The sequence below is a fragment of the Rattus rattus genome, chromosome 8, assembly GCF_011064425.1.
Source record: "Rattus rattus isolate New Zealand chromosome 8, Rrattus_CSIRO_v1, whole genome shotgun sequence".
NCBI lineage: Eukaryota > Metazoa > Chordata > Mammalia > Rodentia > Muridae > Rattus > Rattus rattus.
The window spans coordinates 58,917,895-58,945,860 of record NC_046161.1 but is presented as its reverse complement, the minus strand read 5'-3'; the positions used below and the strand labels follow the sequence as shown (position 1 = coordinate 58,945,860).

The window sequence follows — 27,966 nt, the reverse complement described above, 5'->3', positions numbered from 1 at the left end:
GAGAAGCTGGAAACTCCAAGGATCGTCTTTCCTAGGCTCTGAAGAGCTCCAGCTGCCATGTGTGGAGACCAACTTCTGTGGGAGCATAGGGAAGGTCTGAGTCATTGCCTTGAGTCTCACTCCAATGACCATGGCTTCCTGGGAGCTGATCAGACACTGGGGCAGGAGAGGCTGTCAATCTGGGATGTCTTGTGGTCAGCATCCTTGGCTTCTGCTTGTGATCTAAGAGAATCTGTAGAGCCTCAGCTAGACTGGAAGGACACCAGTCTCTCTGCCAATGTCAATTAAACTGTCCTGGGGAATCCCTATCAGTATGGCTTCCCCAGGGCACAGAAGTGAGCAGCCACTCTGCACATGATACATCAGATGGGCTCATACCAGCCCTACAGCTCAGATGTTTCAATTAGAATGGGGCAAGTAGGCACACTACAAGATCTAAAGAGGAGGCCAAACTCACTTGTGTCCCCTAAGTAGGAAGGGCCTTTCGGGCCATGTGACTTGTCTCCAGTAGGACCGGGTACTTATGGGTTTGGATCTGAGACTTGTGTGGGTAAGGCCTGGGTACTTAAAGAAACTGCTGCACTTGAGGTCAGAGGGCTTATGTCACAACCAGGACATTCTGCTCTTCCTGCCCACTAGGGTGCTAAGAAGTTGCCCCAGCCCTGTCCAGCTACAAGCCAGGATCATTTAGACCACGCTCTCCAGGCCCTTAGCCTGGCATCCGGCATTGTCTCCTGGCTCTGCCCCGTCCCTTCTTTCCCCATCCCAGGAGTCCAGACCTCGCCCTGGCCCCACCCCAGGCCACTCCCTCTCTACTCACTAAACGCCGGTGTAGCCTGGTGCACAGAGGCACTCGCCAGTGCGCGGGTCGCAGCTAGCGCCGTGGTGGCACTGACAGAGCAGCTGGCAGCCCTTGCCGTGAGTACCGGGCGCGCAGAGTTCCTCACAGCGCCAGCCTCGGAAGCCGGGGGCGCATACGCAGGCGCCGGTGATAGGGTTGCACAAGGCGCCGTTCTGACACTGACACCGGTTGCTGCAGTGGGGACCCCAGTGCTCGCTGTCACAGCCTGCAAGGAAGGACACGCTGGGTCAGAGCTTTCCTTAGGATGAGGGTCAACTTGACCTTACCATCTCCTCGGCCCCTGGAGACCAAGCTGTTAGGAGTCTGGATGGAATCCTTGGCATCTGGAGACTTCTATCAGGCTCCACCAGGCCATCAAGTGTTCCCAGGAGCTGAAGAAGGCGTAGCCTCAAAGGCCTTCCAGCCCATCGCGCGCTGGATCGATGCCACCGCACCCCTCCTCCAATGCAAACCCGGTCACAGCTTGCTGCCTGCTTCTGTCTCTGGGAAGCTCTCTTTGGTTGGGCTGTCGTTAATCCTCTCAGCTGGACCTTTTCTCACCATTCTTCCACCTTGCTCTGTGACTCTGTCCCCCTGGCTCTCCCTTCCCTCCTTCCCCCTTCCAGGAATATCTTCAGCCCCCTACTTGCTTTTTCAATTCAATTTCCTCACTGCCCAAGCTCCTTCAGAAAGAGCAGAGGGAAAAAAAAAAAAAAAAAAAAAAAAGAAATGTATCCTTGGGAGGTGACAGACAGCCTAGGAGATCCCTTCCTGTAATTAAATGTTTTCAAGACTGATGGCTTTCTGGAAACCTGCATTCTAAGCCATGGAAAGGGACAGAGTGGCCCAGAACCTCAGGAAAGTTACCCAGCCTGCTGTCACCTCCTACTTTGACCTTCTTGGTGCATTCAGGGCGCAACAAAAATAAGATGTCCCCCAAACACTGGGAATTTTGAGTGGGAGTGGAGTTTAGTTACTGACAGGCACAAATACTGTTCTAGAATTTCGAAGGCAAGAAAGATTGCTTCCAGTTAAGGCAGTCAGGTGAGGGCTCCTCATTGCAAGTGGGCAGTGAAGGATGGCTCGCTTGTCTGCCTGCCAGAGGACCATCTGTCTTGCTTCCAGCACCAAAAGTCCTCTGTTGCAGAGAGCACCTCAGCCCTGGGCAAGCTAGACTGGGGGGAGGGCGGCTCCACTGTCTATGGACACAGATGGTCAGCTGATCTTTGCACCCCAGCTCTCTAGGATTTAGACACTGGGAGGAAAGGGTCAGGCGAGTGGTATGGGAAAGCATCCTTAGGATGGGCAGAGACACAATAGCACTCCGGTGCTGAGCAGGCACAAGAAGGCAGAGATCGGCTTGCCCTGCGAACACCATGGGGCTCCACCAACTTTGCCAGGGTCGCATAAGTCTCTCCTGATGGCTGGTTGGTTAACTATCCAGAAGCCTTCATCTATCCTGCAGTAGACAGGACCACTGCCTCTCTGATCCCTACCCCCTCATCTTGGCTTATTCATCTGTGCCTTGATACATCTGGACTGGGCTGCCAAACTATGAGTGGACATCACCTTCGGTTTCCCAGTCCACGAAGAGCAACAGGCTCCTCCCGCACTCAAAGGACAGAGAAACTGGAGGGTGGGGGAGCAGTGTAGCATCCCTTAGCCTACTCTCTTTCCAGGAAACCTTCCCAGGGAATGAGAAGTCTGACAGAATTATCCATCATGTGCATGCACACTCTTTCTCTTTCCCATTTTGGAATGTGTACATATGCATGTGTGCATGTGTGCATGTGTGCATGTATGGACACATGCTCGAGGAGGCTCAAGGTGATGTCAGGAATCTTCTTCAATCACTATCCCTCTTATTTAGTGAGACAGGGTCTTTCAGCCAAACCCAGAGCTTGTGGATGTGGTTAGTCTCCCCTGACAGCTTATTCTGGGGATCCCTGTCTCTACTTTCTAAAGCTGGAAGTACATGCAGCCTCCACACCCCCACAGGCGTTTACATAAGTTCTGGGGATCTAGACAAGTGCTTTAACCAGTGAGCGTACCCCTCCCCCCTCTGTCTTTATTGCCAAGCACGTGTAGTTAGCACTCAATGTGTATGTGCTACGATTCCATTATGACAATGACAGTGCTGTTTAAATCTCCCCATGTGCCAGGCCCCATCCCGAAGTCTCAGATGCAGGAACAGTATTTAACCCTCACAGGTTTCCCTTTCTTCTCTACTTTACAGACGTCGAGACAGAGGGTCACGGAAGTCACATGATTGTGGCAGAGCAGCCCAAGCATTCTGATTCCAGGTCATTGCTCAGGTACATGGGACACTCTCTGGGGAATATTCCAGGATGGGAGGCTTGGAGGTGGCTGCAAAGCAGATGAGTGATAGCTCAGAGCTGGCTGCTTCCTCTCCCCTCACTCTGTGAGCAGCCTCAGGATCTAGAGAAGCAATTGCTTTTGGGGCCACAGTTACTCTATAGGAAACGAAGTCTGAAGCTCGTAGCCTCCCTTCACGTCCCACGGGGCATCTAGCGACAGTTTGCATTTCAAGTATTTATCCATACTTCCCTAATTTCTTCTTCTTTTTTACATTGAGAATGGATTTCGCTATGCAGTTCAAGTTGGCCTCAAACACTTACTCAGCCTCCAAAGTGCTAGGATTGTGGGTGTGACCTGCGGTGTCTAGCAGTGACCTCCATTCTCTATGGAACAGCCTCAAAGCAGAATGTAGCAGAATAGTGCCCTGGATAAGGAGACAGAACGTTGTCGCAGGGTTGTGGAGCTTTACTTAGCTATTTCCATCCCTCACTTGTCTACTTGGTATCTCCCAAGTGCCTGGGGGTGACGCGGTGTGGAACACTGTTCTCCGAGTGTGACAGACACTGCCCTTCAGCAAGCTGCTGTGAGCACTTGCAGGGACCCATCAAGATCAGGCCTGTGTGATGAGAGTTTCTCTGTCCTACATCTCCCTCCTAGCTGTGTGTACTTCTGCCCCAGATGCTGGGGGTTTTGAGTGTACAGGGGGTAGCATGGGTTAAATGAAGGAGAGACTCCGTCTCTGTAGCTATGAGGAAGTTGTCATCCATGCAAGTAAAGGTGAAACTTTTTTAGTGATGTGGCCCTCCTAATTCCTGTCAGTGACCCCTCATTCCTGTTCTGAAAGTAAGCCCATTGAACTCACAGTTTGGTCAAGTTGCACTTGGGTGACATTGTTACTTTGTTCCATTTCTGGATTCTGTTACTCTGATGCCCCATCTCAGGTAAGTAGATGTTTGTTCATGTCTCTCCAGGAAAGTTCATACACCATGCAAGAGTAACTTGCCCTCTCTGGAGATAAATGGTTTATCATGGGGTGTGGCTGACACAGAGTCACAGAATTCAGCACGCGGTGACAGTGCTAGAATAAAGGTGGCTTAGGACATTGTAGAAGTCATGAGGATATAACTCTGGTTCCTCACACTACAAACAGATGTGCATGTAAACAAGCCTATATTTGTGTCTCAGTGTTATGAAGCCCCTGAAACCATAAGGAAGAGCTAAGGGGATGGCTCAGTGGTTAAGAGCACTTGCTGTAAAAGCAGAAGGACCTGAGTTCAAATCCCCAGCACCCATATAATGGCCAAGTATGCAACCTTGGTATTGTGGGGCAGAGACAGAAAGAACTCAAAATCTCTCTGGCCAGCCAACTTAACTTAAGATTCAGTAAGAGACTATCCACCAAGACTGAAGAATGCAGTTCGGTCCCCAGGACCTAAGTGGTATAAGGAGAGAACAGATTCTAGAAAGTTGTCCTCTGATTTCCATACACACACTGTGGCACTACACATGCACACACACACACACACACACACACACACACACACACACACACACACACACAGCCCAACAGCTTTGTGTCCAAGCAGGAAAACATGGAACAAAATAGCAAACACAGAGACTAAGAAAGTACAGCTACCTGCAGCTATCGAAGGATGGACACACAGCCGCTGGTATCTGACCCAGCAGGAGAAGGCTGAGCTAAGTTAAACAGTTCTGACCAGGGAAGCGAGGAAGTTTGTTGCTCATTGCAGAGAAATTTCTCCCCAGAGAGTGACTCAACGGGGAAAAAATGTTAGGGACCACAGGGATCAACTTTAGCTATCTGAAAAATTCACTTAAAAACTCCCTATTCCCCAGTGAGACAGGGAAATGAGACGGAGCCGGGAGAGTTAATTATCTACTCTGCTGAAGGCAAGTAGTAGAGAGATCAGCCCGCAATTACAGGGGCCTGGCGCTCCTCCGTGGGGCCAAGCACTTTGTCTAATTTGGCCAGGCCGTGTCAAGCCCTCACATAGACGACTTTTTTTAATTTATTATTTTTTATTTTTATTTTTATTTCCTTCACCCTGTCATGGACTCTGTTCTTTAATTATATTTGGTTTCTGCGGATTTTTCAGCTTCTCTGAGCAGCTACCCAGGGCCTAAGGGACGCCGGGACATACACGGTCGGCAGCTCAGCCCCCTCTCACCTGACCCCTTCAGACTCCCGGATGCAGCCTTGTGGACTTTGGGTCCTCACAACAGAGAGCGGTTTCACAGCTCTCCTCCACAGCGACAGGCTGGCTTCTTCGTTTGTAGCCACATTGGACGGAGCAGTTACTGGGCAGCCAGGCTGTGTGTTTCAGACACCGAGTTAACGTTCACACTTAGGGTCATGGGTGCTATTACTGTCCCCATTTTTCAGCAAGGAAGAGAGGCTCAGAGAAGCTAAATAACTTATTCCCAGGTCATGTAGCTACGAAGTGACTGGGCGTCTGGGCTGCTGACCCCTGCTGGGTAAGGCCTGGTGTCAGTGCAGGGGGATGTAGGATGCTGGCAGCTGGCCTGGGCTTGATCCGCTCAGGTTAGTCGTCCACAGAGATAACAATTAAGGCTGTAGCTTAGTCGCTGGAGTGCACGCATAAACAGGCATGCTGGCCTACACCTGTAATCCCAGCACCCGGACGGTAGAAGCAGGAGTGTCAGAAGTTCAAGGTCATCCTCAGCTACACAGTAAGTTTGAAGCCAGCCAGGGTCACTTCCCAACAGTGCGGTGCTTAGAGGTTAGTTTATGTATAAACAGTGGCCCCGGGATTTCCATGGCTGGCACTGTTTCCCATCACTTTATTCTCTTCAGGTAATGTATTATTAATATTTTTCTATTGTATTATGTGGCATAAAATTCCCATATTAGTCACGTATGTACACAGCCTGATAGCACTCATCACTTGTGTTAGCGCTAACGCTATCATTTCCAAACCTTTCAGCGGCCTCCAGGGACACTCTGCAACCGATCGCAATGACTTCCTGTCCTTGGCCATTAGCAAACCTCAATCTTCCTGCGTTCGCCAACTGCAGTCATTTGTAAGGGTGAAATCATGTGGGAGCAGACGTTTGTGTCTGACTTATTTCACTTAACACAGTGTTTTCAAGATCCAGTCACACTGGCTTGTCCTAATGTCCAAATGCCAAGGGGGTTCTCATCCAGAAAGTGGAGCAGGCCAAGCGCTGGTCTTCTTCCATTTTCACCTTGTGATGCTAACTGGACTCATTGGAGAAATGGATGGGGGTGGGGTGGGGCACGAGGCTCCTGGGATCTGAGAGGACTCAGTGCTCAACTCTCCTCTCTCCACTTAGATGGTTGTAATCAGATCTTCACAGACCCGAGTACTGTAGATTCAAACGACTCTCCAGACACTGTCCCAATCTTGACGGACACTCAGAGCATGGGATTATACTGATGAACCATTAGCTTTTAGTAGTCTATTCATTGCATTGGCTACTCTCTGGTGCTCCCTTAACCTCCAGTGGGGACCTATGCTCCCTGCAGCCATGACTAGTGAGGACTGTGCCTCCATGTCCCTCTACCTCCTGATGTGGCAGGACTCCCCAGTGGCCACAAAATAAAGGTCTAGAGCTTGAGACTGGTCTGCTGTATCCACCCAGGCCCCTTCGACCCCAGCACACCAGTTTTTGGGAGAGAAGAGGCTCATGAATTTACGCATCAAGCTGGGTCTGCACTGTGTGCTAAGTCCTGAGAAGTCCGGACAGCTTGTGTTGGGGGTTGGTCTGGTGCTGTGTATACAAATGCTAAATTCCGAACCCCAAGATCTGGTTGCCCCTTACAGCAGATTCTCACATATGCCAGCTTTTGTTGTGTAAACCTCTCTCCACAATTTAAAGCTATTGGTTAAATAAAAGTGGTTACAGCCAGTTACTGGGGAGAATAGAGGGGGTTTTCAGTTATGGGGCCCGGGAATCACAGTTAGGGGCCACAAGGAGAGGAAGAGGAGAAAGACAGAAAGAAGAAGGAGAAAACAGGAGGTCTCCATTAGACGTGCTGGACCAGGAGAAATGCCCCCTGAAGGCAGACTGGTAGAGCAGAAATAACCCTAACCTGGGCAAGACTCAACAGCTTGGGGAGCACAGCTGGGGAATTAACAGTCTAACATATAGAAAAATAGATGAGGGGTGTATCTCCCAGTAATTGTGCTAAAGCTGATTTAAAAATATCCACAGGACTCTGCCTCGATTATTGGGGGCTGGCCAGGTCATATTAATAACTAGTAGAGTTGTTAAATAACATGAAAAAAATACCATTTATAAGCTTGAGAAACAGGCAAGGAAATGAAGGGTATTGCTGACCCCCACAGTGGAGAGGCAGCGAGTTCTGGGCCAGACTCGGGTAATAGCTATACCTGCTGTATACTTGTGGGGGAACTAAGAGGTCCTGGAGCTGGGGTACAAGGCAGGGATGAGGCAGGAGAGAGCAGAGCCAGACATGTCCATTTCAAACGCAGCATGTCAGGAGGCAGTGGTGGGCAGTGTGGCTTTGCTGGAGCTGGCGTCCTTCCATCCCTCCAGGTGGGTGACTTGAGCCAGGATGAGGCCTGGGCTTCCAGATGTCATTACCATGACAATGTGGCACTGCACTGGACGTTATGCACAAGGCTGGGAGGCTGCACTGGAATGTACTTTGGTATGTAAATTCCTGGGATCTCTCTCCAGCACTACATAAAAAGTTTTTTTTTTTTTAAAAAAATAATAATAAAAACTGATTGAGAGGCCAAGGAAATGGCTCTGTGAATAAAGTGCTTGTTGTTCAAATATGAGGACCCAGCACCCACCTAAAAGGCTGGGCATAGTAGTGCATGCCTACAACTCCAGTGCTGGAAGGGCAGAGACAAGCAGATCCAAGGGGCTCTCTAGCTAGCCCGTTTAGCCAAAATAGTTAGAAATAGTCCAGAGACCAAAGATGGAAGGCTGGTAAGATAACTCAGCAGGTGAAGACACCTGCCTTCATGTCTGACAACCTGAGCTCAATCCCTGGGGCTCCCATGGTGGAAGGAGGAAACCAGTCTGGCAAGTTCTGGCAAGTCATCCTCCGAAGTCATGCACATACTGTGGCCACACATGCACACATACAAGATAATCAAAATAAAAATGTGAAGGGAGATTGAGGAAGACACTGGATATTGACCTTTAGCCTCCATACCTGCCCCCTCCAAAGAAAAAAAAAGAACAAAAAAGTCTGGATTGCACAGTCCTGAGTGTCTGTGCCTGTGTGTGCCCGTGTGGCATCCTCAGGCACTAATTAATTCATCCACTGTCTGTTAACACTGGAGGTCATCAGCAGGTGAGGTGTGGGTTGACCCATGGGTGTGACACTTTACAAGCCTTGTTAGGAGGTCAGGTGGCAGCGGGGTGAAAGTCAAACTTATCAACTGAACTGACTTAATAGGGGACTTTGCTTCTTTAGCAGGGACTGTTCTGAATGTAGGAGTGTCACAGTGTCACAGGGCAGGGATGGGAAGGAACCTGGACTCAGGTCCTTGCAGATACAATCCCTGGCAGAAGCCACAGCCTTCAGGATGGCAGGTCCCTCTGCAGAGAAAGGAAGCTACAGTATGTACAGTGCACATGCGTACAGTGCTCACACCCACACACCCCTTCAGGGGCGCTCATGGTCTCTGGCTTGTCTCCCAAGGAGGGGCACTGGAAAACCTATATCCTTGCTCTCTCCCTGTGTTTATGATCCCTAGAGAAGGGACCAGGCAAACAAGAGGCTGAGGAATGTGGAACTGTAGGGCTCTGGCCAGTGGCTGTGCTGACCAGGGGTGCAACAGCTGCTGTGACTCCTACTGCGCCCCTATCAACCTTCTGCTACTCTATAATGCCAGCCAGACCCCAGCCTGCAGGAGGGGTGTGTCCTGTGGCGACTCCAGCTTCTGAGTCATTTCTGTTTCACCCTCCAAGCAATGGGGTCCACAAGGAGGAGAGGCGGGCTGTGGGCTCCCCACAGGATCTAAGGCTGTAGGCTAGCCCTCAGGGCCAAAGGCTGCAGGCTATCCCTCAGAGCCCCAGGCTGTGGGTCTAGTCCTCAGCTCTGCTGGGAGCTCCCACCACCCCCAGCTTTAATGAGAACAGTTCTAGCAGCTTGATCCACCACCTCACACTGCCTTTGAAGCTACGGGGCCCCCACAAGCTGATTCATCTTCCCAATTTGCCTGGAGAGCCTCAGAGATCATGCGGTGCACAAAGGGATTTCCTCTTTGGAAGTCTTCAAAGGAGCTGCAGACCCCTTGCCCTTCCCGGCCCACACTGCCTTTCATGGTTCCGGGAGGCAAACTCAGGCTAGGACACACACACACACACACGCACACACACACACACACACACACACACACACACACACTCACATCAGAGAACTTGGTGACAGTCCCCAGAGTGAGACCCCATAGAGGATCTGGTATTCACAAGAAACAGGTAAAGGGCACAGGGTGTTTCTATGACAGTCAAACATGTACCCCACAGGGACTGAGCCCTAGGACACTGCCACCAACCACACCATGTTCTTCTCCCAGAGGACCCTTGAGTGACATCTCTGTGGTTCTGCCACAGGGAAGGCTTTAAGCCTTCCAGGTCCCTTATCACAAAAAGCAGGATCAACCCATGCGAGCATATGTCACGCTGGGCCCACAGAGTCTGAGGTGTTGTGGGCGTGGGTCCAGGCCTGTCGTGTTTCCATATGCCCGGTTCCACGTTCCCAGAACTGCTGTGTGCTGTCGGACCTCACACAGCGATGAAGAATGAAAGGAAAGTGTGTGTGGTGAACCAGCCTCTGCCTTTAAAGGTCTATGCTCAGTTTCCTCAAGTCCTTCCACCAGTCTTACTGAGCGATTTCTGCTGGGGCGGAGGAAGTTTTTCTACCCCACTCTCTCTGAGAAGTGTCCTGGGACCCAGCCCTGCCGTGGGTGCTCCTAGAGAGGCAGTTAAGGTGGATCAAGGTCTCTGCCTTCAAGGACGTGCCTGTCTGGTGCCGCAAACCCAACTCCACAAAGAACAGGCTGGGAAGAGCGACACCAAGTCAGTGGGAATGGGGAGCACGGCTTTGACTCTCAGAGCAGACACTTGTGCACTGAATGTCTCTCACGGTGCCACTGAACTGCAAGTACCAATGAGATTTCCAAATGATTACAACCAGGGGAGGCTGCCTCATTCATACAGCCGTTCTCCAGACTGTGTGCACAGCTGGCTTTAACTGAATCAGGAGGCTTCGCTATGGAATATCATGGTTCATTTCACAAATTCTACGTTTTTTAAAGGGAGGGGTAGTGCCTTGTGCGTGGTGGCGTGTGTCGAGCGTGTGGTGTATGAAGGTCTGAAAACCAGTCTGGGCGTTTGCTGTCTCCTTCAAAGGCTCAGGGTGTCAAGTTCCTGCTGCAAGTGCTTTGCTCTGCCAAGCCACTTTACTGCCCCACTAGTGAGTACTCCTGACTTTGTCCTGTGCTCATAGATCGCCAAGCAGAGAAAGGTGTTCCTATTGCTCAGGTGGAAACACTGAGCTACAGCCAGGGAGGGTAGACAGCCATGTCATCAGACCCAGCGTATTCTGTCACTTCCCGGGGATCATTTCTAGCTAGGGCTGTTTGGCATCGGTCACTTCCCAATGGGAAACCACTCTCTTCTTGTATTGGAGCCTTCTCAACTCCGTCTTGTCATTTACATCCTGGTCCATTTGTCTCCAAGTGAGAGAGGACTTGGAAAGCAGCTCCCAGCTTTGCCTGCCAGTCAAAGATCTGTCACTGCCATAGAGGAGGCAGAGGATGAATGACAAATGGCTTTCTGTCAGCTGTGAGCTACTGTCACAAGTACTGAGACTTTCTGAGGACAAGGCCAGGAAGACACGTCTGCCGTAGGTAGCACTATGAGGTCCGGTGAGCTCAGTGTCTGCTCAGTCACTTAAGAAGATATCAAACAAGTGTGAAGTGTGGACACGAGGGACAGAGTGGGGTGGCATGAGCAATAGCTCGCCGTGGGCTTCATTCAGGGCTCTGCTCATGAGCTACTTCCTTGGATACCTTCCCTTTTAAAAACTGTTTTATTTGCTGTGTGTGCATGTGTGTCTATGGGGATACGCTTATGCCATAGTGTATGTGTGGAGGTCAGAGGACAACTTTTGGAAGTCATTTCTCTCCATTTACCATTTGGTCCTGGGACAGGTCACTAGGCTTGGTACCAAGCGGAGGCCTTTTACCCCCTCTCTTTTTAAAGATAAGGTCTCATGTAGCCAGACTGGTCTCTAACCCACTATGTAGATGACGATAACCGTGAACTTCTGATCATCCTTCAGTCACCTCCCCAGCCTGAGTATCCCCTGAAGACTCCACCTATCTCCACAAAGTCCTGTATGCTAAAGTTCAGAGTAAATTCTTCTCCCTCCCCCTCCCCCTCCCCCCTCCTCACAGAAGTCTGGAACCCTCCCATTCCCAGTTGACTCTAACTCATCATCCCTATCGATATTTGCTTTGCCTGATAGGTATTACATAGGCCTCGGTGGTTCCCAGTCCCGGCTTTGGATGTCCCAGAATGGGATCTTCAGAAACACTCTAAGAGTGATTCTAGGAAGCATGGGAGGGGAAGGGAAGCAGATGCGTAAGTGGGAAGTGGGGAGCACATCTGGAGCTGACCTCTGTGGTTAGGATGGGTAAAGAACGCTGCCCCTTCTGCGGACAAGGAATTCAGACTTTTAGCCCGTGATGGTCCTCTGGGCCTGCCCTGCACTAGAGGCTGTTGGGGACAAGCATTCACTCCTACGTTCACCCTGGGGTCTGGCCTTGTGCCTGTAGGGAGCCCCGGGTATGTGTGCAAGTGAGTGCTGTGTGGTTTAGAGCCAGGACCACCTGCTGAAGGGAACAGGGCTGTCTTGTTCTTCACTGTGCACACAGTCCCTGACATGTTGTCTGGCATGTATTAGGGGCTCGATAACTCAATGAATAATTCATTGAAAACTACACGAGAAATGGGTAGAGGAGCCGGAGCTCAGAAAAGGTGAAGTAGCTTCTGCCCTGAGTTCTGGTCTCAGGGAGACATAAGGCACAAGACAAAGCTCAGTCACACCACACATCAAGGAACAGAGGAGGTAAAGGTCACATAGCACTGGGTGGGAGGTGGGGCAGTCAGAGGCATGGCTTTGGGCCTGGTGGGCAGGAAGGAGGGGGCCCAGGAAGGGTTGACATCTTTAGGTTTAGTGCTGAGGTATGGGGATGGGAAAGTATGTTCAAATAACTCACGCAAGAAGGAGCCTAAAGGCTGTGCATGGTGGCTCTGCATCTTCCTCTCCTTCCTCTCTTTCCTTCTTTGCTGCTGTGCCTAGCAGCTGGGTCCCCAGGAGAGCTAAGTAGGAGGTTAGCCCACCTAAAGTGTGAGGCTGCCCCGGAATGGCCTGAGGCTACCAGAAGTGGCTGTTTAAACCAGATGCATGTTGGTGGGGAGAAGCCTCTCTACTATATGGGGTTTTCTTTTAGTCTTAAAGCATTTCACTTTCAAAGGGATGCAGGTCTCTAAGAAGGGAACCAGGACAAACTCAAGCACATAGCCAGATGCCTTTGAACCTGAGCTAAGAGCTCCCCAGTCCTCTCCTGTCTAGAGTCAGGGGACAGGGAAGCCTGGGAGCCTAATTGGCAGCTAACTGAACAGCAGGGTGGGCGGGCGTGAATGCAGCCTGAAAGGGTTGATGAATAGTGGCTGCTCTCGGGTTTCCTTGTCTGAACCGCCTTGGTGGGGAGTTGAGCTTCTGATGCCTAATGATCCCGTGCATCAAGCCGTGCCTAGCGGGTGCGATCCAGGGATCTCAAGGCAGTTACTACTGCAGTTCTAGCTGGGCACCCAACAGCGCTCAGCCCAGGAAAGACTCTTATTAAAACAAATAAAAACACCGGGCGTGATGCAGGCCATGACTCAGACTTCTTGTGTAGACAATGGGCAAGCCGAGGAATGTCCCCAGCTACAATCCCCCTGGTATTTCCAGATGGGACCCAGGGTGACAGTATCTTGAATTGAAGAGCATTGAAGGCAGACAAAGACCTATAAACAGCCCAAAGATCTATAAAATAAACCTAAACAATCCATCTCCTTTTCTACATCTAAAATTGGGGGGATCAACTAGGGATGTGGCTCAAATGATGGGGTGCTTGCCTAGCATGCATGAAACTCTGGGTGGGAGAGGGAGGAGAGGAGCAAGAGCAAGAGGAGGAGGACTATTTTCTTAAGTTGGGTGTGGTAGTGCACATCTGTAATTGCAGCCAAGAAGTCTAAGGCAGATGGATTCCTTTCAGTTTGAGGCCAGCCCAAGAAAAAAGACATATTTTTGTAATGTCTTTTTTCATAAACTGCTGTGACTGTCTCTATTTGTTTGATCTGGATGGTGAATGTGTTTTCATATTATTTCTCTACTTACGTAACAAATATTTAGCAATTTCTTTTTGAGACAGAGTTCTGTATATCCCAAGCTGGCCACAAAAATCACTAAGTAGCCAAAGATGGCCCTGAACTCTAGCTCCTCCCGTCTTTCGCTTCCTCCTGATGCTCGTGTGTGTGCCACCACTCTAGTTTATGGGATGCTGAGAGTCTAACAGGGCTTTGGGCCAAGTACAGAAGAGGCCATGTCCAAGGACCAACTGTACCTGAATGGGAAGGGATGGACTTTGGGTAGTAAGATCCCTGTTGGAGGTGTGCAAGCAGAAGTCAGACGGGTCCTTCATTTTGTGGGAGCAGTGGGGGTGGGGGAGGAAGGTTGGACTCTGATCTTAGAGGATGCTCCCAGATCCCAGCTCTGCAGCGCATCTGGCTGGCTGGTCCACCTTCGTTCGGCAGGCCAGCATGACACTGTCCTTGGTGCTGAATCTTACCACAAGCACTCAGTGATGCCTAGGTGTAGTGTAGTGAGTGTTCAAGTGTTTGTGTGTGCACGTATGCATACGTGTGAGTCCAGAAAACAACCTTAGCTGTTTTCCCATAACCTCTATCACCTTTGTTTCTGAGACAGAATCTCTCACTGGCCTGGAACTCACCAAGTAGGCTAGGCTGGCCAGCCATTGAGCCCCAGGGATCTACCTGTCTCTACCTCCCCATTCCTGGGATTACAAGTGTGCATCATCACACTTGGCTATTTTTTAAAAAAAATGTGTTCTGGGGACTGAACTCAAGTCCTCATGCTTGTGCAGCAAATACTTTACTGAGCCATCTCCCCAGCACCACCATGAGCTTTCCACATCACAGAATCCAGCACAGCAAACCCACCCATCCTCAACACTGGACACAGATGAATGCTCCAATTCCCAGGACATCTGGTGATCGGAATGACAGTAAGAGCCCTAGAGGGGCTTCTACCACTTGCCTTCCTGGAACGTCTCCCCCTCTGCCTTCTGCTGGTCTTTGTTCTTTTCCATCCTTGTGTGGAAATACACGGAAATGGGAACCAGAAAGGTTGAGGCTGATTCCCACCCTGACCCTGACAGTCAGCAGACTCCGTGACCTGCCAAACTGAGGTAATTTCACCAGGTGGGTGAATGCTTACAAACACACCCACAACAACACTCCAGTGCTGAGACTGGGGAGACGGGTTTCATGAGGACCTGAGTTCAGATCCCAACACCTATACTCTGGAGGCTTAGCCCTGAGGAGGCAGAGACAGGAGTACACTGTCTCTGGCCAGCCACCCTCACAAATTGGTGAGATCCAGATTCAGTGAGCCTCTGTCTCAAAAAGTAAGATGGAGAGAGACTGAGAAAGACAGCTGCACGCAGCCATGTATCTGCACATACACATGCAGATGATTATTCATGGTTAATACCACAATGATTTCTGCACGCAGCCATGTATCTGCACATACACATGCAGATGATTATTCATGGTTAATACCACAATGATTTCTGCTCCACTGAGTCAGGAGTGGACTGATCTGCTGGGGTGGGGATCTGAGATAGCTCTAAGTGTGGCGGGTCAAACGGAGATGAAGAAACCCCCTTGAGAATGTTTTCAGCAAACCCATCCATCTGGCTTCCCTGTGGGAAATGGAAACCTTTTCAGGTGGTGCCTGGTGACATTAGCAGGCATCACGGGCTCTCTGAGCATGCTGGCATGACGCATCACTGAGCGGGAAAGTGGTGGGGTGGTGTCACCAAGCCGGGGAAAGGGTATCTGTGTGGGACAGTCCAAAGGGTTGTCCTGGAGATTTGCTCCTGGCTTAGACACTTACCTGCTCATAGCTGGGCTCAAGCCCAGCTCACGAGCTGATTAGCTGCATGACCTTGAGAGAGTCATCCCACTTCCCAGCCCTCTGTTTTCTCTAGTGGAAGTGGATACACTGAAACCTTTGGGGTTGTAGCTGTAGCTCAGTTGGAGAATACCTGCCTCACACACACAAGGTTCTGGGTTTGAATCCCTGCACCCCGTGCAATGGATGTGTGCATACATGCGATCCCAGAATTTGGGAGGTAGAGGCAAAGAAAGCAGAAGTTTAAGGTTCGTGCCGAACTATAGAGAAAGTTTGAGGCTAACCTGGACTACATGAGACCTTGAGTCAAAAAATGAAACAAACAAACAAAAAAACCCAAACAGAAAAACAAAAGCACAAACAAACAGAAGTTGTCCACCAGGATAGCTTTGAGACTTTGGAGAACTTGAGTGATAAAGATCCGGCCAGCCTGTGGCTCAGCATGGCAGCCTTCAGTCCACCTGAGCCTCAGGACTCACTGTTTGCTACAGGAAGGAAGGAAGGCCTGATTCCTGCAAGACATCAGTGGGATAAGGACGTGGAGCCACAATGTACCCACTTGTCACCACTCTCTGGAAAGTGGAGGTGAGCCACCATGGGGCTGTGGAGACTGGCCTGGAAGGTAAGAAAATAGGCCTCTAGGCCCTGAATGTCCCGGGTAGACTCACTAATTTAAACACAAAATGTGACCTTGGCATCTGCCTCCTAAGAGTGGAGGATGGACTTGGTTCCTGTGCTCTGCATCCCCAAGCACTGTTCCCTGATGAGCTCTTATGGCCCACAAAGCTGGAGCCATGATGGCCTAGTGAGGTGAGGAGAGGCCCAACAAACACTTCAATTCTGTTCCTTTTTGATGGAGGGGTCAGGCATGGGGAGGTCAGAGGGCAGCTAGACTTCTTCCCCCTCCTCTACATGTGGCTGAGCCTAGAAGTGTGTGTGTGTGTGTGTGTGTGTGTGTGTGTATGTGTGTGTGTGTGTATGTGTGTGTGTGTCTGTAGTAGGCCTGCAGATTCTGTACAGAAGCCAAAGGGCTGTGCATGTGAGGTCTATGTGTTCTGCTGAACTGCTTTGCTAAGCCTGATGCTCTCCTGTGGTGTCTCTTTTCTCTCTCTCTCTCTCTCTCTCTCTCTCTCTCTCTCTCTCTCTCTCTCTCTCTCTCTTCCCTCCTCTCCCCTCCCCTCTTCTACTGCTGCTGCTGCCATCCTTGACAGGAAAATTAATTGCTGTTTTCATTCTGTTTCTTGTTCCAGTCTATATCCCTGGAATAAGATCTCTGAATGACACTAAGTAACCTGTACACAAAAGCCTAGAGCACAGAGAGGAGGCCGGGGCTGAGACAGAGCCAAGGACAGCTCCTACTGGCAGCTTGTGTGGTCTCTAAGAACGGAAGCGTGTGTGTGCGCACTGTCTCTGGCCAGCCACCCCACACACACTCACACACACACACACACACACACACACCACACACACACACACACACACACCACACACACACACACACACACACACACACACACACACCACACACACACACACACACACACACACACACACACACACACACACACACACACACACACACACACACACACACACACACACACACACACCACACACACACACACCACACACACACACACACACACACACATCACACACACATATCACACACACACACACACACACACACACACACACACACACACACACACACCACACACACACTCACACACACCACACACACACACACACACACACACACACACACACACACACACACACACACACACGCACACACGCACACACGCACACACGGATGGATGAGAACAGTGTATCTACGTGCTTGAGTGTATCCTCAGGAGGTAGAGGCACCCACGCTTGCTGTTCCAGTCTCCCAGCACACGAAGGCCCTCCTTGCCCTTCCTCCCCACAGGCATACCTCACCACAGTCTCTGGGCAAGCTTGCTTTAATCCTTCCTCCTCTCTGGCTCAGTTGCAAGACACATTCAGCTTCTGGTTCAGTGGCTGCACCCCACTGTCCTGCCTAGGGCTTGAGGGTGGGTGGGGCACAGTGCCAGTGTGGAGAGAATGGGCCAACTTGAGAGGCCCACGGGTCAGCCCACACCAAGCCCTTCTGCCAGCCCTGGCCACCTCCTCATACTGAAGGCATAGGTAACATGCGTCACTACCAGTGTGAGGCTTATGCATAGTTCAGTCCCCAATAATAGCCCTGCCCACACTCTTAGGACAACCTTAGGAAAATAAAGCCACCCCCACACACCACCAAGGACAACCAAGGGTATTCAAAAGACAAATCAGGTGACTTTCTTCAGCACAATATGTTAATTCCCTGGATCTTCCTTCTCCTCTCTCTCCCTCCCTTCCTCCCTTCCTCCCTCCCTCCCTCCATCTTCCTCCTTCTCTCTTCCTTCCTCCTTTCCTCTTTCCTCTGTGCTGATCATCACATCCAGGGCCCTGTGCATGCTAGCCAAGTGTCATCCCCCTGCACCACATCCCCAGCCCTTTGGTATAGCTCTTGGGGGGAAATCCGAATCCTTCCAAGGCCCTGCACTATGGTGAGCATAAAGGAATCAAAAAGGAGTTACCCTGGGGAGGCAGAGACAGTAGGATCCCTGGAGCTCGCTGGCTGGCCAGCCTAGTCTAATCGGTGAGGATTAGACTAATAGGATTCTGTCTCAAAGTACCATGTTCCTCAGGATGTCCCCAAGGCTGTCCTCTTCTTGTGTGCCACTTCACCCCACCTCAGGCACACACATCTGGATCTGAGGAAGTCCCTAGTTAAAGGGAGTCATGGTATCGTCAAGGCTTTAGTTTTGAGGCGGCTTTTGCTTTGATAGATGTGGCTGCACTCTACCTCCCAAGTACTAAGAATTCAAGCCTGCACCACCATGTCTGGTGTTTCTGTCCCCTTGGGGAGCACATCTTCCTGCCACTTTCAAGGACAGGAGGGGAAGTGAAGTATCTGGCCAGGAGTCCAGGGTGACACGGGACAGCAGCTCTAAAGCTACAGAGATCACAAGAACCCACACATCAGCACAGACTTTGGCTTTCTATTAATGTGTCCCTTTAACTCGGGGGAACCTTTCACCACGTGAAACCTTTTCCAGAACCCTGAATGCGTGGCTGAGAGTAGAAGTAGTGTGGAGGGGGTGGAAGAAGGGATCCCCAAGGCTGTCCTGCTGATCTTCCTTCAGCCCTTCCTCTGAGCACAAGGAGAAATTACCAATTCTGTATTCATAGAGCACTGTGCCTGGTGCTGGGCCCAAGCAATAAACACAAGCCTGCACACACACACACATGCTTACACATCTGTGTGCATGCACACACACACGCACACACGACAATATGGTCCAGAGTCCTTCTGTTAATTGATTAATTAATTAACTAATTAGTGTGTATGTGTGTGTGTGCGCGCGGGCGTGCGAGCATGTGAGCACGCACATGTGTCCGTATATCTGTGTGTCTGCACGCACACTTGCATTGGGCGGTCAGAGGAAAGCCTGTTGGGAAGTCAGCTTTTTCTACCAAGTGAGTCCCTGGGATCCAACTCAGGTCATCGTGTTTAGTGACAAGCACCTGTGCCTGCTGAGCCACCCTCAGCTACCTTCTTTATAGAGGAAGATACTCTTGCCTGAAAGGGCAAGGACTTATTCAAGGTCAGAGGGTCTCAGGTGCTGTTCATCAAGTCTCAGAACCAGCATGTCAGTGCCCCTTCACTGTATCACTGCATTCTGCCTCTAACAGCACCTCCTTTTCTAAAACTCACAAAACACCACCCCCTGAATCCTGGCTCCAATATGACCTGTTAGGTGCATGGGGAATCGGGTGGAGAAGCCCCACAACTTTCAGTCCAAGACACTTTCATTCCATGTTCCAAGAGGAAGTTCCTGGTTCTCTGGAGTCTGTGTGCTCGTGGTCTTAATGACTCAGTGTGCATGATTTGCAATCTGCGCCTGGGGACTTGGAATTACAGATTAATATTCAACTAGCTGGAACGATCTTCAGGAGGAGGCTTGTGGTAATTAAGTTGGTTAGAGAACACTTCAAACTTTTTTTTTTTAAACAGCACACAAGCGTTGTAAATTACCTACCCATGGAAGGAAGACTGGTCCCTTAATGGTACTCCCTGACAGTCAGGGCTGGGGAGACACATTCTCCTTATTCTGAAGAGACAGAGTCCTGGGGGACTCTGCTTTAGGCCTCAGAGCTAAGGAGGCTTCTATGGGAGGAGGGGCAAGCATTAGAAGTGGGGCCGCCAAGCGGAATCGAATATGCAAAAACACTGCCCATATTTGCTCGCTTGCTTGCTTTCTTTCTTCCTTCCTTCCTTCCTTCCCTCCTTTCCTTCCTTCTTTTCTTTTTCTTTTTGAGATAATCTCTCTTTTGTAGCCCTGGTTTCCCACAAATTCACCATGCAGATCAGGCTGGCTTTGAACTCGAGGAGCTCTGGCTGCCTCTGCCTCTAAGGTGCTGGGGTATGTACCACCACACCTGTCTTATATTTAATTTTCTAAACAAAAGAAGATAAGTTGGATCTTTGAAGGACTTTGTCCAAAGTTATAGATACTTTAGAAAATAAGTTTTGGTACCAGTGCAGAGTAATGTGTGTCCTTCGGACTAGTTGATCCTCCACAGGCATGCGGCTGATCACCAGACTGGCCTGCAGCTCACTTTGTAGAGAAGCCAAGGGTGACCTTGAACTTCTGAGTCTCTTGCCTTCTCCATCTCTAGTGTGTTGAGATACAGGTGTGTGCCCACTTGCCTGGTTTACGCTAGGGGAACCCTCTACTCATTGAGCTGTATCCCCAGCCCTGGAGAAGCGGCTTGCTGCTCACACAGAGTCAAGCAGGTGAATAATTAATTGCCCGTATTGAACAGCACAAGTGCTGAGGTTGTAAGCACACGGTATATTTTCTTGGTTTTGCTTGCATGCCTAGATGTTTTTATAAATGACTGGGAAACAGGGGTCTAATCACAACAAGCAGCCAGTGGCTGGGGACCAGCCCTCATGCAAAGCATAGGTTTTGGGGGTATAGAAGATAGAGAAAGTCACTCTCAGTAGTGTAGCTCAGGTAGGCCACTCTTCTGTGTTGGGGAGCCATTAGACAAGCATAAATCAATAGTTTCTTTCCTTTTGGCAACAGCAAGGATTGAACCCTGGGACTCATGCGTGCTGGACAAATGCTCCACCACTGAGCTACATACAGACTCAGCCCTGAGGGGAGTCACAGATCCAGCAGAGGATGGAATGACAGGGCATTCCCCAGCCGGAGCGCTGGGGACCCTGAGTGTCATTTGCTCTCACTAGCACTGCACGGTTCTATGCACATGGGGGACCTGGCAAAAGAGGCAGAGGTGGTGACTGTTTTACACCTGGTAGAGCATCATCAGGCAGCACAGGAGGGGCCCTGTCTCTAACAGCTTCAGCTCAGCCACCAGGTTGGGGACAAATGTTCTCGGGGTTTGCTCTACCAAGGCGTGATCACCATAAGATGTCAGAAAGCAATGAGGAGGGGGGAAGGGGGCTAAGGAGGAAGTTGTGGGGAGAGGACCCTGCCTAGCTCTAGGCCTCAGTTTCTTGATGTGGAAAAATGACATTTGTAGAAGAGAGAGTAAAATGGGAGAATCGGTCATGGCAATCTGCTCGTGAGAGTATAGAGAAGCCAGAGGCGGAACACTGTGCTCCATAAACTCCAGGCTTCTCATGAACTCCACCGTAGGCAGAACACTTAGGGAGGACACTTGACTCCTTTGGGCCTCAGTTCCCCCATGCTAAGGGGGTAATGAAAATACTGATCCCATAGGACGCTGTGAGGATGCTTGTTTCTTTGGAGACATCTCATGTGGCTTAGGCTGACCTTGAGTTTGTTATGTGGATGAGAACGACCTTGAACATCCAGTTTGCCTCCTCCCCTTAAGTGCTTCAACTACAGCCACGTAATCAGAGCCACATGGTTGCCATGAGGACTTGACAAAATAACACACACAGGAGCCACAATCCAAATAAGGAGAAGGGACCCCAGTAAATTTACCACCACCACTATTAATGAACCCAAATATTCCCAAATTGGGCGATGAATAGGCAGGCTATGGTATATCCAGAGAGTAGTATGCTCTACTTGAAAGGATACCTATGGGTCAAGTTAAACAATGTCATATCATGCTGTTAAGAAAAATAAAGACCAGAATATGGCATAGCATGGATGTGTATTATGATGTTAAAAGATGCATGCTTGAATAGAGACTGAAAGGTAGTAAGCAGTGATGAAGAGACTTCCCTTTTAAAATTCTGTTTTGTTTTTGTTTTTTTTTCCAGTTTAAAAAGACATAAGAAAGCTGGGAGTGGGGTCAGCTGATGGAGTGCCTGTCTGGTGTGCACAAAGCCCTGGGTTCAATGCCAGGTATAACGGAGCACACTTGCCATCCCAGCACTTGCGGTGTAGAGACAGTAGGATAAGAAGTTCAAGGCTAGCCACTCTACATGGTAAGTTTGAAGCCAGCCTGGGCTATATGAGACCCTGTCAGACAAACAAACAAAAACAGTTGCTCATGAGATTCTCCAAGGAACCCCAGTGCTCTCCTCTTCCCTGTGAGCAGCAGGCCCTGGAGGCTGGGCTCTCAATATGAGGGGAGCCCAGGGGTCACATGAGTGCCTGACCCCCTCCCCCAGTTAGAGCCATCTCAAGCATCTACCCCAGCAATGTCAAAGCAGCCCAGCTGACTCCTCCTCTGCCTAATTTGTGTCAATTGATTTCCTATTTTTAATTAATAATTCTAATTATGATGCAGCAAATTTACCCAACGGCCATGGCTGAATTAATCAGGGTCTATCGATTGGGGCTGTAGAGTTATCCCACGGTTTCTGACACCATCGATTTCCTGCTGGGAACAAATAAGAAAACACACGGAGGGCAGATGCAGCTGTCATCTTGCTGCTGCTGTGAGTCCTAAACTGGGTCCATAAGTACCTGCCCTCCACCCTCCACCCCCCCACCCCCCACCCCCCCCCCCCCCTACCGCCCTACCTCTCTACCTCTCTACCTCTCTGCCCTTCCACCCTTCGACTCAGCAGCCACAGTCACTAAGCCCACCAGATATAATGCTGCCCCTGGGAGCCCTGAGGAGGGTATCATAGGCCTTATTTAATGTCCCCAACGAACCAGGAAGGTGACTGGCCACAGCTCAGCCCTGGTACAGGGTCTCTGCAGAAAGCACAAGGGACTTTGTTTAAGATGCATTCGGAATTCTGTGGCTCTGTCCCCAGGGAGCGATTCACTCCCATCTTGCTGCCCGTTCAGTAGTAAAAGCTTCCTCTTCAGACCCTTCATTCTTGAAGGAACAGGGGTTGGGGATCAGCAGGGTCTTCCCTGAGATAGCCCACAGGGTTACAGCTTAACTGGAGCTAGATCTCAAATCTGACCTCTGTGCCTTTCTCACTCATAGGGAGCTGAGCAGATGGAAACTAGAGGGGGGGATTAAGTCTCCTTCTGTACCCGTTCCCTACCATGGGGTTGATCACCAAGTAGAGACACACAACAGAGCTGTGTATGGCCTTGGGGAGAAAGCTCCGCCTGAACCCGGCCTCCCTGTCACCCGAACTCTGTTTGCCTCCCTGTTCTTCTCCAGAGGCCTTGAGTCTTCTGCAACACCTTCACCTCTGACACCACACCTACTCGATAGCAACGCGGAGAATGCTAAGCTCTTGTACGCCCAAGTCCCCAGGACTCAGAGCCCCACTGCCCACGAGCTTTCTCTGTGCTGGCACCTTGTATCTAACCCAACTTTCAGAACTCACCCAAGGACAGTGAAAGGGAGAAGAGGCTTGGGCTGCCTACTTCAAAGCCAATTGGTTTCCTTGACAGAAGGGAAAGAAGAGAGAACTTGGGAGGGAGGGGCTGACAACTGTGGAGACCGTGGATGCATAGAGTGCCACTGTGAGGCCGTGAAGAGGCACAGTCAATAAATAGAAGAGACCTTGCACCTGCCACAGTCCAGAGCGTGAATGAGTGCTTTAGGCAGATGCAGGGACAAAAGGGCTCAGGTTGGGAGACGCTGGTTGGGCCCTTCACTGGCTGAGTATTCCTGGACCTGTGCACAGCAGTGTGTGTGTGTGTGTGTGTGTGTGTGTGTGTGTGTGTGTGTGTGTGTGTGTGTATGTTTGTGTATGGGTGACTGAATTAGGCTCCATGTTAATCCGGTTTGATCTCGTTTTAACCTGATTACATCTGCAAAGACAGTCTCTGAATCAGGCCACACAGGCTCCAGGTGAACATGCATTTTGGAGGACATTGTTCAAACTCTGGGGGAACAATGCTATCTCTCTCATAGGTCAGGGTCTTCCTGGGCTTATTCCCATTCTCCTGTGGCATCAATGGCTTCCTGTCAGCTTGAAAGTACCCGAATCAGTCTGCAGTGAGTGGGTGGGAGGGGCAATCAAGTCTGACACCCCTGTCACCAACTGGAACCTAGTCATCGAGGGTATAGTCTATGTTCAACAACCAGCTTTCTGGGGGGAAAAAATCCTTGTTTTGTAGCACAGCTTGGTTTCTATGGCATAAATGTTGTAACCACAGATAATGTCAAGTTGAAGGAACAGAAAACATAGAGGTAGGAAGAGACTACACATTCAGACAGCTTTAGAACACCACACACATGAATCCTGAGGACCCAGGAGCATGTAGAGGAGTTTATACCCATGGTCCTCTTATCCACACACTAGCCAGAATCCTTTCAGATTTGTTACTACTGATGGCCATATCAGTCATTCAAACCTTTTTTACCAACTGAGGAAAGGGGGCAGTCATGAAACGGGAGCCATCAAGACCCAAATTCAGACTCTGCCACATCCTGCTGCTTCATCTGGAGAAGTCACAAAATCCTTCTTGTATGACTGAATCATTACTTCAGTCATTCATTCTGAGTAACTCATTAATTTCTGGACAGAAAATGGAGAAGTAATGCTGAGAATTAGTCTCTGGATCAAGGAAGCCATAAGACAATGGAGAAGAGGGGCACACAACGTTAATACTAGGGTTGGGGCTATGGCCCAATGGGTAGAGTTCTCGCCTAGGATACATGAAACCCTGGGTTCCACCCCCTGGGTTGCATGAATCTGATGTACCAGTGAATCCTGGGAATCTAAGCAGTCAGTAGACAGAGGCAGGAGGAACAGACGTTCAAGGTCATCCTCAACTACATGTCAAGTTCAAGACTAGCCTAAGCTACATGAGACCCTTATCCAACCAACAAACAAATGATACCCTAAGGTCAGTATCAGTTCTTCATCTGTGGGAAATGGGGGAACCTTCTGTCTTAGAAACTGAAAGAGAACTCATACTTGAGAACCCCAGGTCAATATGGGGAGCAGAGGCTGCTTAGCACATGGGTAATAAATCTCAGTCACAAGTCTGTAGCAGGCACTCAGATTGTGTTCACCACACGGCTGCAGCCCAAGAGGATGCTGGGAAGGTCTGCCTTTCTGCTACCCTGAAGGTCTACCACCAACAGATTATATTTTCCCCATGCTGCTGCAAGTTAGAGGGAAAGGGCTGGAAGACTCCTTAGAACCTGCCCATTTGGGGCAGCTGGCAGGAGATAGGGATTTTCCTCTACATTTAATAAAAAGATGCATTTTTATGTGTGCACATGTATGTGCACGTGCACATGTGTGAAGGTACCCGAGAAGGTCAAAAGAGGGCATCAACTCCTTTTGAACTGGAGTTGTAGATTGTTGTGACTCACATGAAATGAGCGCTGAGAACCACACTCTGGTCCTCTGTAAGAGCAGCAAGTTCTCCTACTGAGGCCCCATCTCCCCGGACCTTGCCCTGTATTTCCTGGCAGCAAATCTTGGAATAGAATAGGGCAGAGACTTTCTCCTTATTTATAAAAAAGTCCTTCTACCAATTAACAACACCCTTTCTCTTAGCTTTCACAACCACAAGTGTACAGACAATCCCTGTCAATAACATTATTCTTGCTCCCGTGCTCTGACCTGAATGTTCTTCCTTCTTTTAATAATCAATTAGCTCAGTTTTTTGTGGCTATCCCATTGGTACAAATTGGCAGAATAAATCAACCTTTGAGTGTTTCCTCTGCAATGTGGGTATGCTGCCGCTAGGGGCAGAAGACGCCTCATTTACATCTCAAAGGTTTTTTTGTTTTTGTTTTTTGTTTTTGGGTTTTTTTTTGTTTTTTTTTAATCTGAGAGCACCATGACAGCTCTGAACTTTTCAAGGAAGCAGAACAATTCTCATTTTATTCTTAAAAAAATAAAAAAATCTTTCCATCCATCCAGTTTCCCACATTCCCGGCAGCAAGGAGTTAAACAGGATTTAAACACAGTGACTTCTCTTAGCAACGCCCTTGACAACCTGCAACATTGACAATTGTGTCTGATCCAAACTGCCTTCTTTTACAAAGCTTCCAGCTACAAATCCAAGCTGACAGCTAAACGTCACCTTCAAAACGGCAAGTTTAAATGAGTTATTATTTACAGGGCTTTGAACGGCGTCTAGCACCTAGTCCAGTATTTAAGACTTTATTTATTTTCATCGTTTTAATTCCTTTCTCTCTTTGCGCAGGAATGTAAATTCCTTTCCACACTACAGGAATTAGCAGTGAATGAGTCTTCATTACGCTGGTTTAATTATCCGCTCCCTGTGTGTAGGGAAAGGTTGCCAATGGAGACAGGAAGTTGTCCCAAAGGTGGCCTGAGCTCAAGCAGAGACCAACCCCCACCTCCGCCCCCCATCCCATACCCAGACACTGGAGACTGCAGCTTCCTCCAGCTCACGGTGGTCATCTGATTCAGGACGGAGCCAAACCTCCTAATTACAGGGATGCTGGACAGGGGTTATTTATTTATTTTCCTTTCATTTCTGAGTTAAGCCAAGAAAAGCTGCAGAGCCAATGGAGGGAGGGAGGTCAATTATCATGAGCAGCAGGGGAGGGCTGGGGCTCGAGCAGCTGGGCAGTGAGCACTGCAATAGTTGTGGATGCAGGCAGACCGGCATGCCTGCCAGGCAGGCACAGGCAGACTGAGGGGCACTGTGAATGCCCATGGGTCCTTGGGATTTGAGGGATGCCGGTGACAAGAGTGTTTGGCATTCACGGAGCCTCCTTCATGGGCCAAGACAGTCCCTATTCTGTAGCACTGTGGCCATTTTCCAGAAGGGAAACAGACACTTAGGATGTGTCTGTGTGTGTGCACAGTGTATGTGTGCATGCATACATGTGCATGTATGGAAATCAGAGGTCAACTTGTGTGCCTTCCCTCCTTCTACCGCATGGATTCCAGGAATTGAACTAGTGAGCACACTGACCTGTTGAGCCACCTTGCTTGTCCTTAGATAGATTTTTACTGTCAGCGCCAAGGGTTATCCAATTTTTTTATTGTCTCCCCGCCCCCTCCCCCAACCAGGGTGCCTTCTCATCTCCATGGGAGGTTCCGGCAGGCTCCCTGCTGCCTGAGGGTCACACGCCTCTCTTTCATACCCACAGTTCCATGTGGCAGGGAGGTTCAGGGAGCTGAGGCCAGAGGCATTCGCTGACACCTTTACCTGGAATAAAAGTGGCTCATTGGATTCCCGCACTTCAGGGCTGGTGGGGGGCACAGGAGGCCAGGGAGCTGACAGAGCATGGGGAGACTTGGATCCTGAGGCAGAGGTGGTCAGACACATCCCCAGAAGGAGGACTTGGGGAAGAAGTGGCCTGCTTGTCAGGTTGAATCTCACTCTTAGGTTTCCCCAGGCAAGGAGGTGATGGGGCTGAAGCCAGAAGAGTCAAGTGGGTACAGGTATGGGTGTGGGGGATACTTGGGGGTTGGCAAGCATGATGGGTGGACCAGTAGAAGTAACTCTGAGGAGCTGCACTCCAGTACAGCACCTAGCCTACTAGGCTATAGGACCTGAGGAACCTATGGGTTTCAGGGACCCAGGGACTAGGACAGGCCTGACAGAGTCACAGTAAGGTTACATGCCTGTCTCCCTCAGGTTCCTGATTTACCTAGGCTCATAGTCATGATATGTTCCCAGCACAGCTCAGGGTACCTCTCATGACATGACCAAACATGGTGACAGTACTAGCTGGCACTGGCCCAGTGTCTGGGGTCCTCCTCCTGCTTCTCACCTGTCTCCTCCCGTGGAACTAGAAGGGGGGCCATAAGCGGGCTAGTCTGGGTTGGCCTTGGAGTTACCCTATGGTTCTGGTAGAGAGGGTACAGCACCATGTGCTCGCTAAGTACAGAGAATGAAGACAGAAGCCTCTGGCTTGTGCTGAGTCAGCCAGCAGTGAGACAGTGGGAAATGAGCACAGGGTTTCCACACCTGCGGAAGAAATCAGAGTGCACACATGTATATTAAGACTGTGAAGGATGTTGACTGACTTTTGCGTGTGTGTGTGTGTGTGTGTGTGTGTGTGTAATGCACGTGCATGCGTGTGAGAGTGTGTGTTCTTGTGGTAGGTGTGCTGAATGTACAGTTAAGGAGGACAAAAAACTCTTACAGAAAGGATGTCACATAGAGCTCAA

The 27,966-nt window shown here is 49.9% G+C and overlaps 1 protein-coding gene across 1 annotated transcript in view; it reads right to left on the bottom strand.

The window, feature by feature from the left end:
- The window catches only part of Megf11 (multiple EGF like domains 11), a 321,029-nt gene that overhangs the window by 69,986 nt on the left and 223,077 nt on the right, over positions 1-27,966 (bottom strand). The window contains exon 6 of the mRNA XM_032910034.1: positions 821-1,067. Within this exon, the coding sequence (XP_032765925.1) occupies positions 821-1,067 (247 nt within the window). The remainder of the gene's footprint in view (positions 1-820; positions 1,068-27,966) is intronic.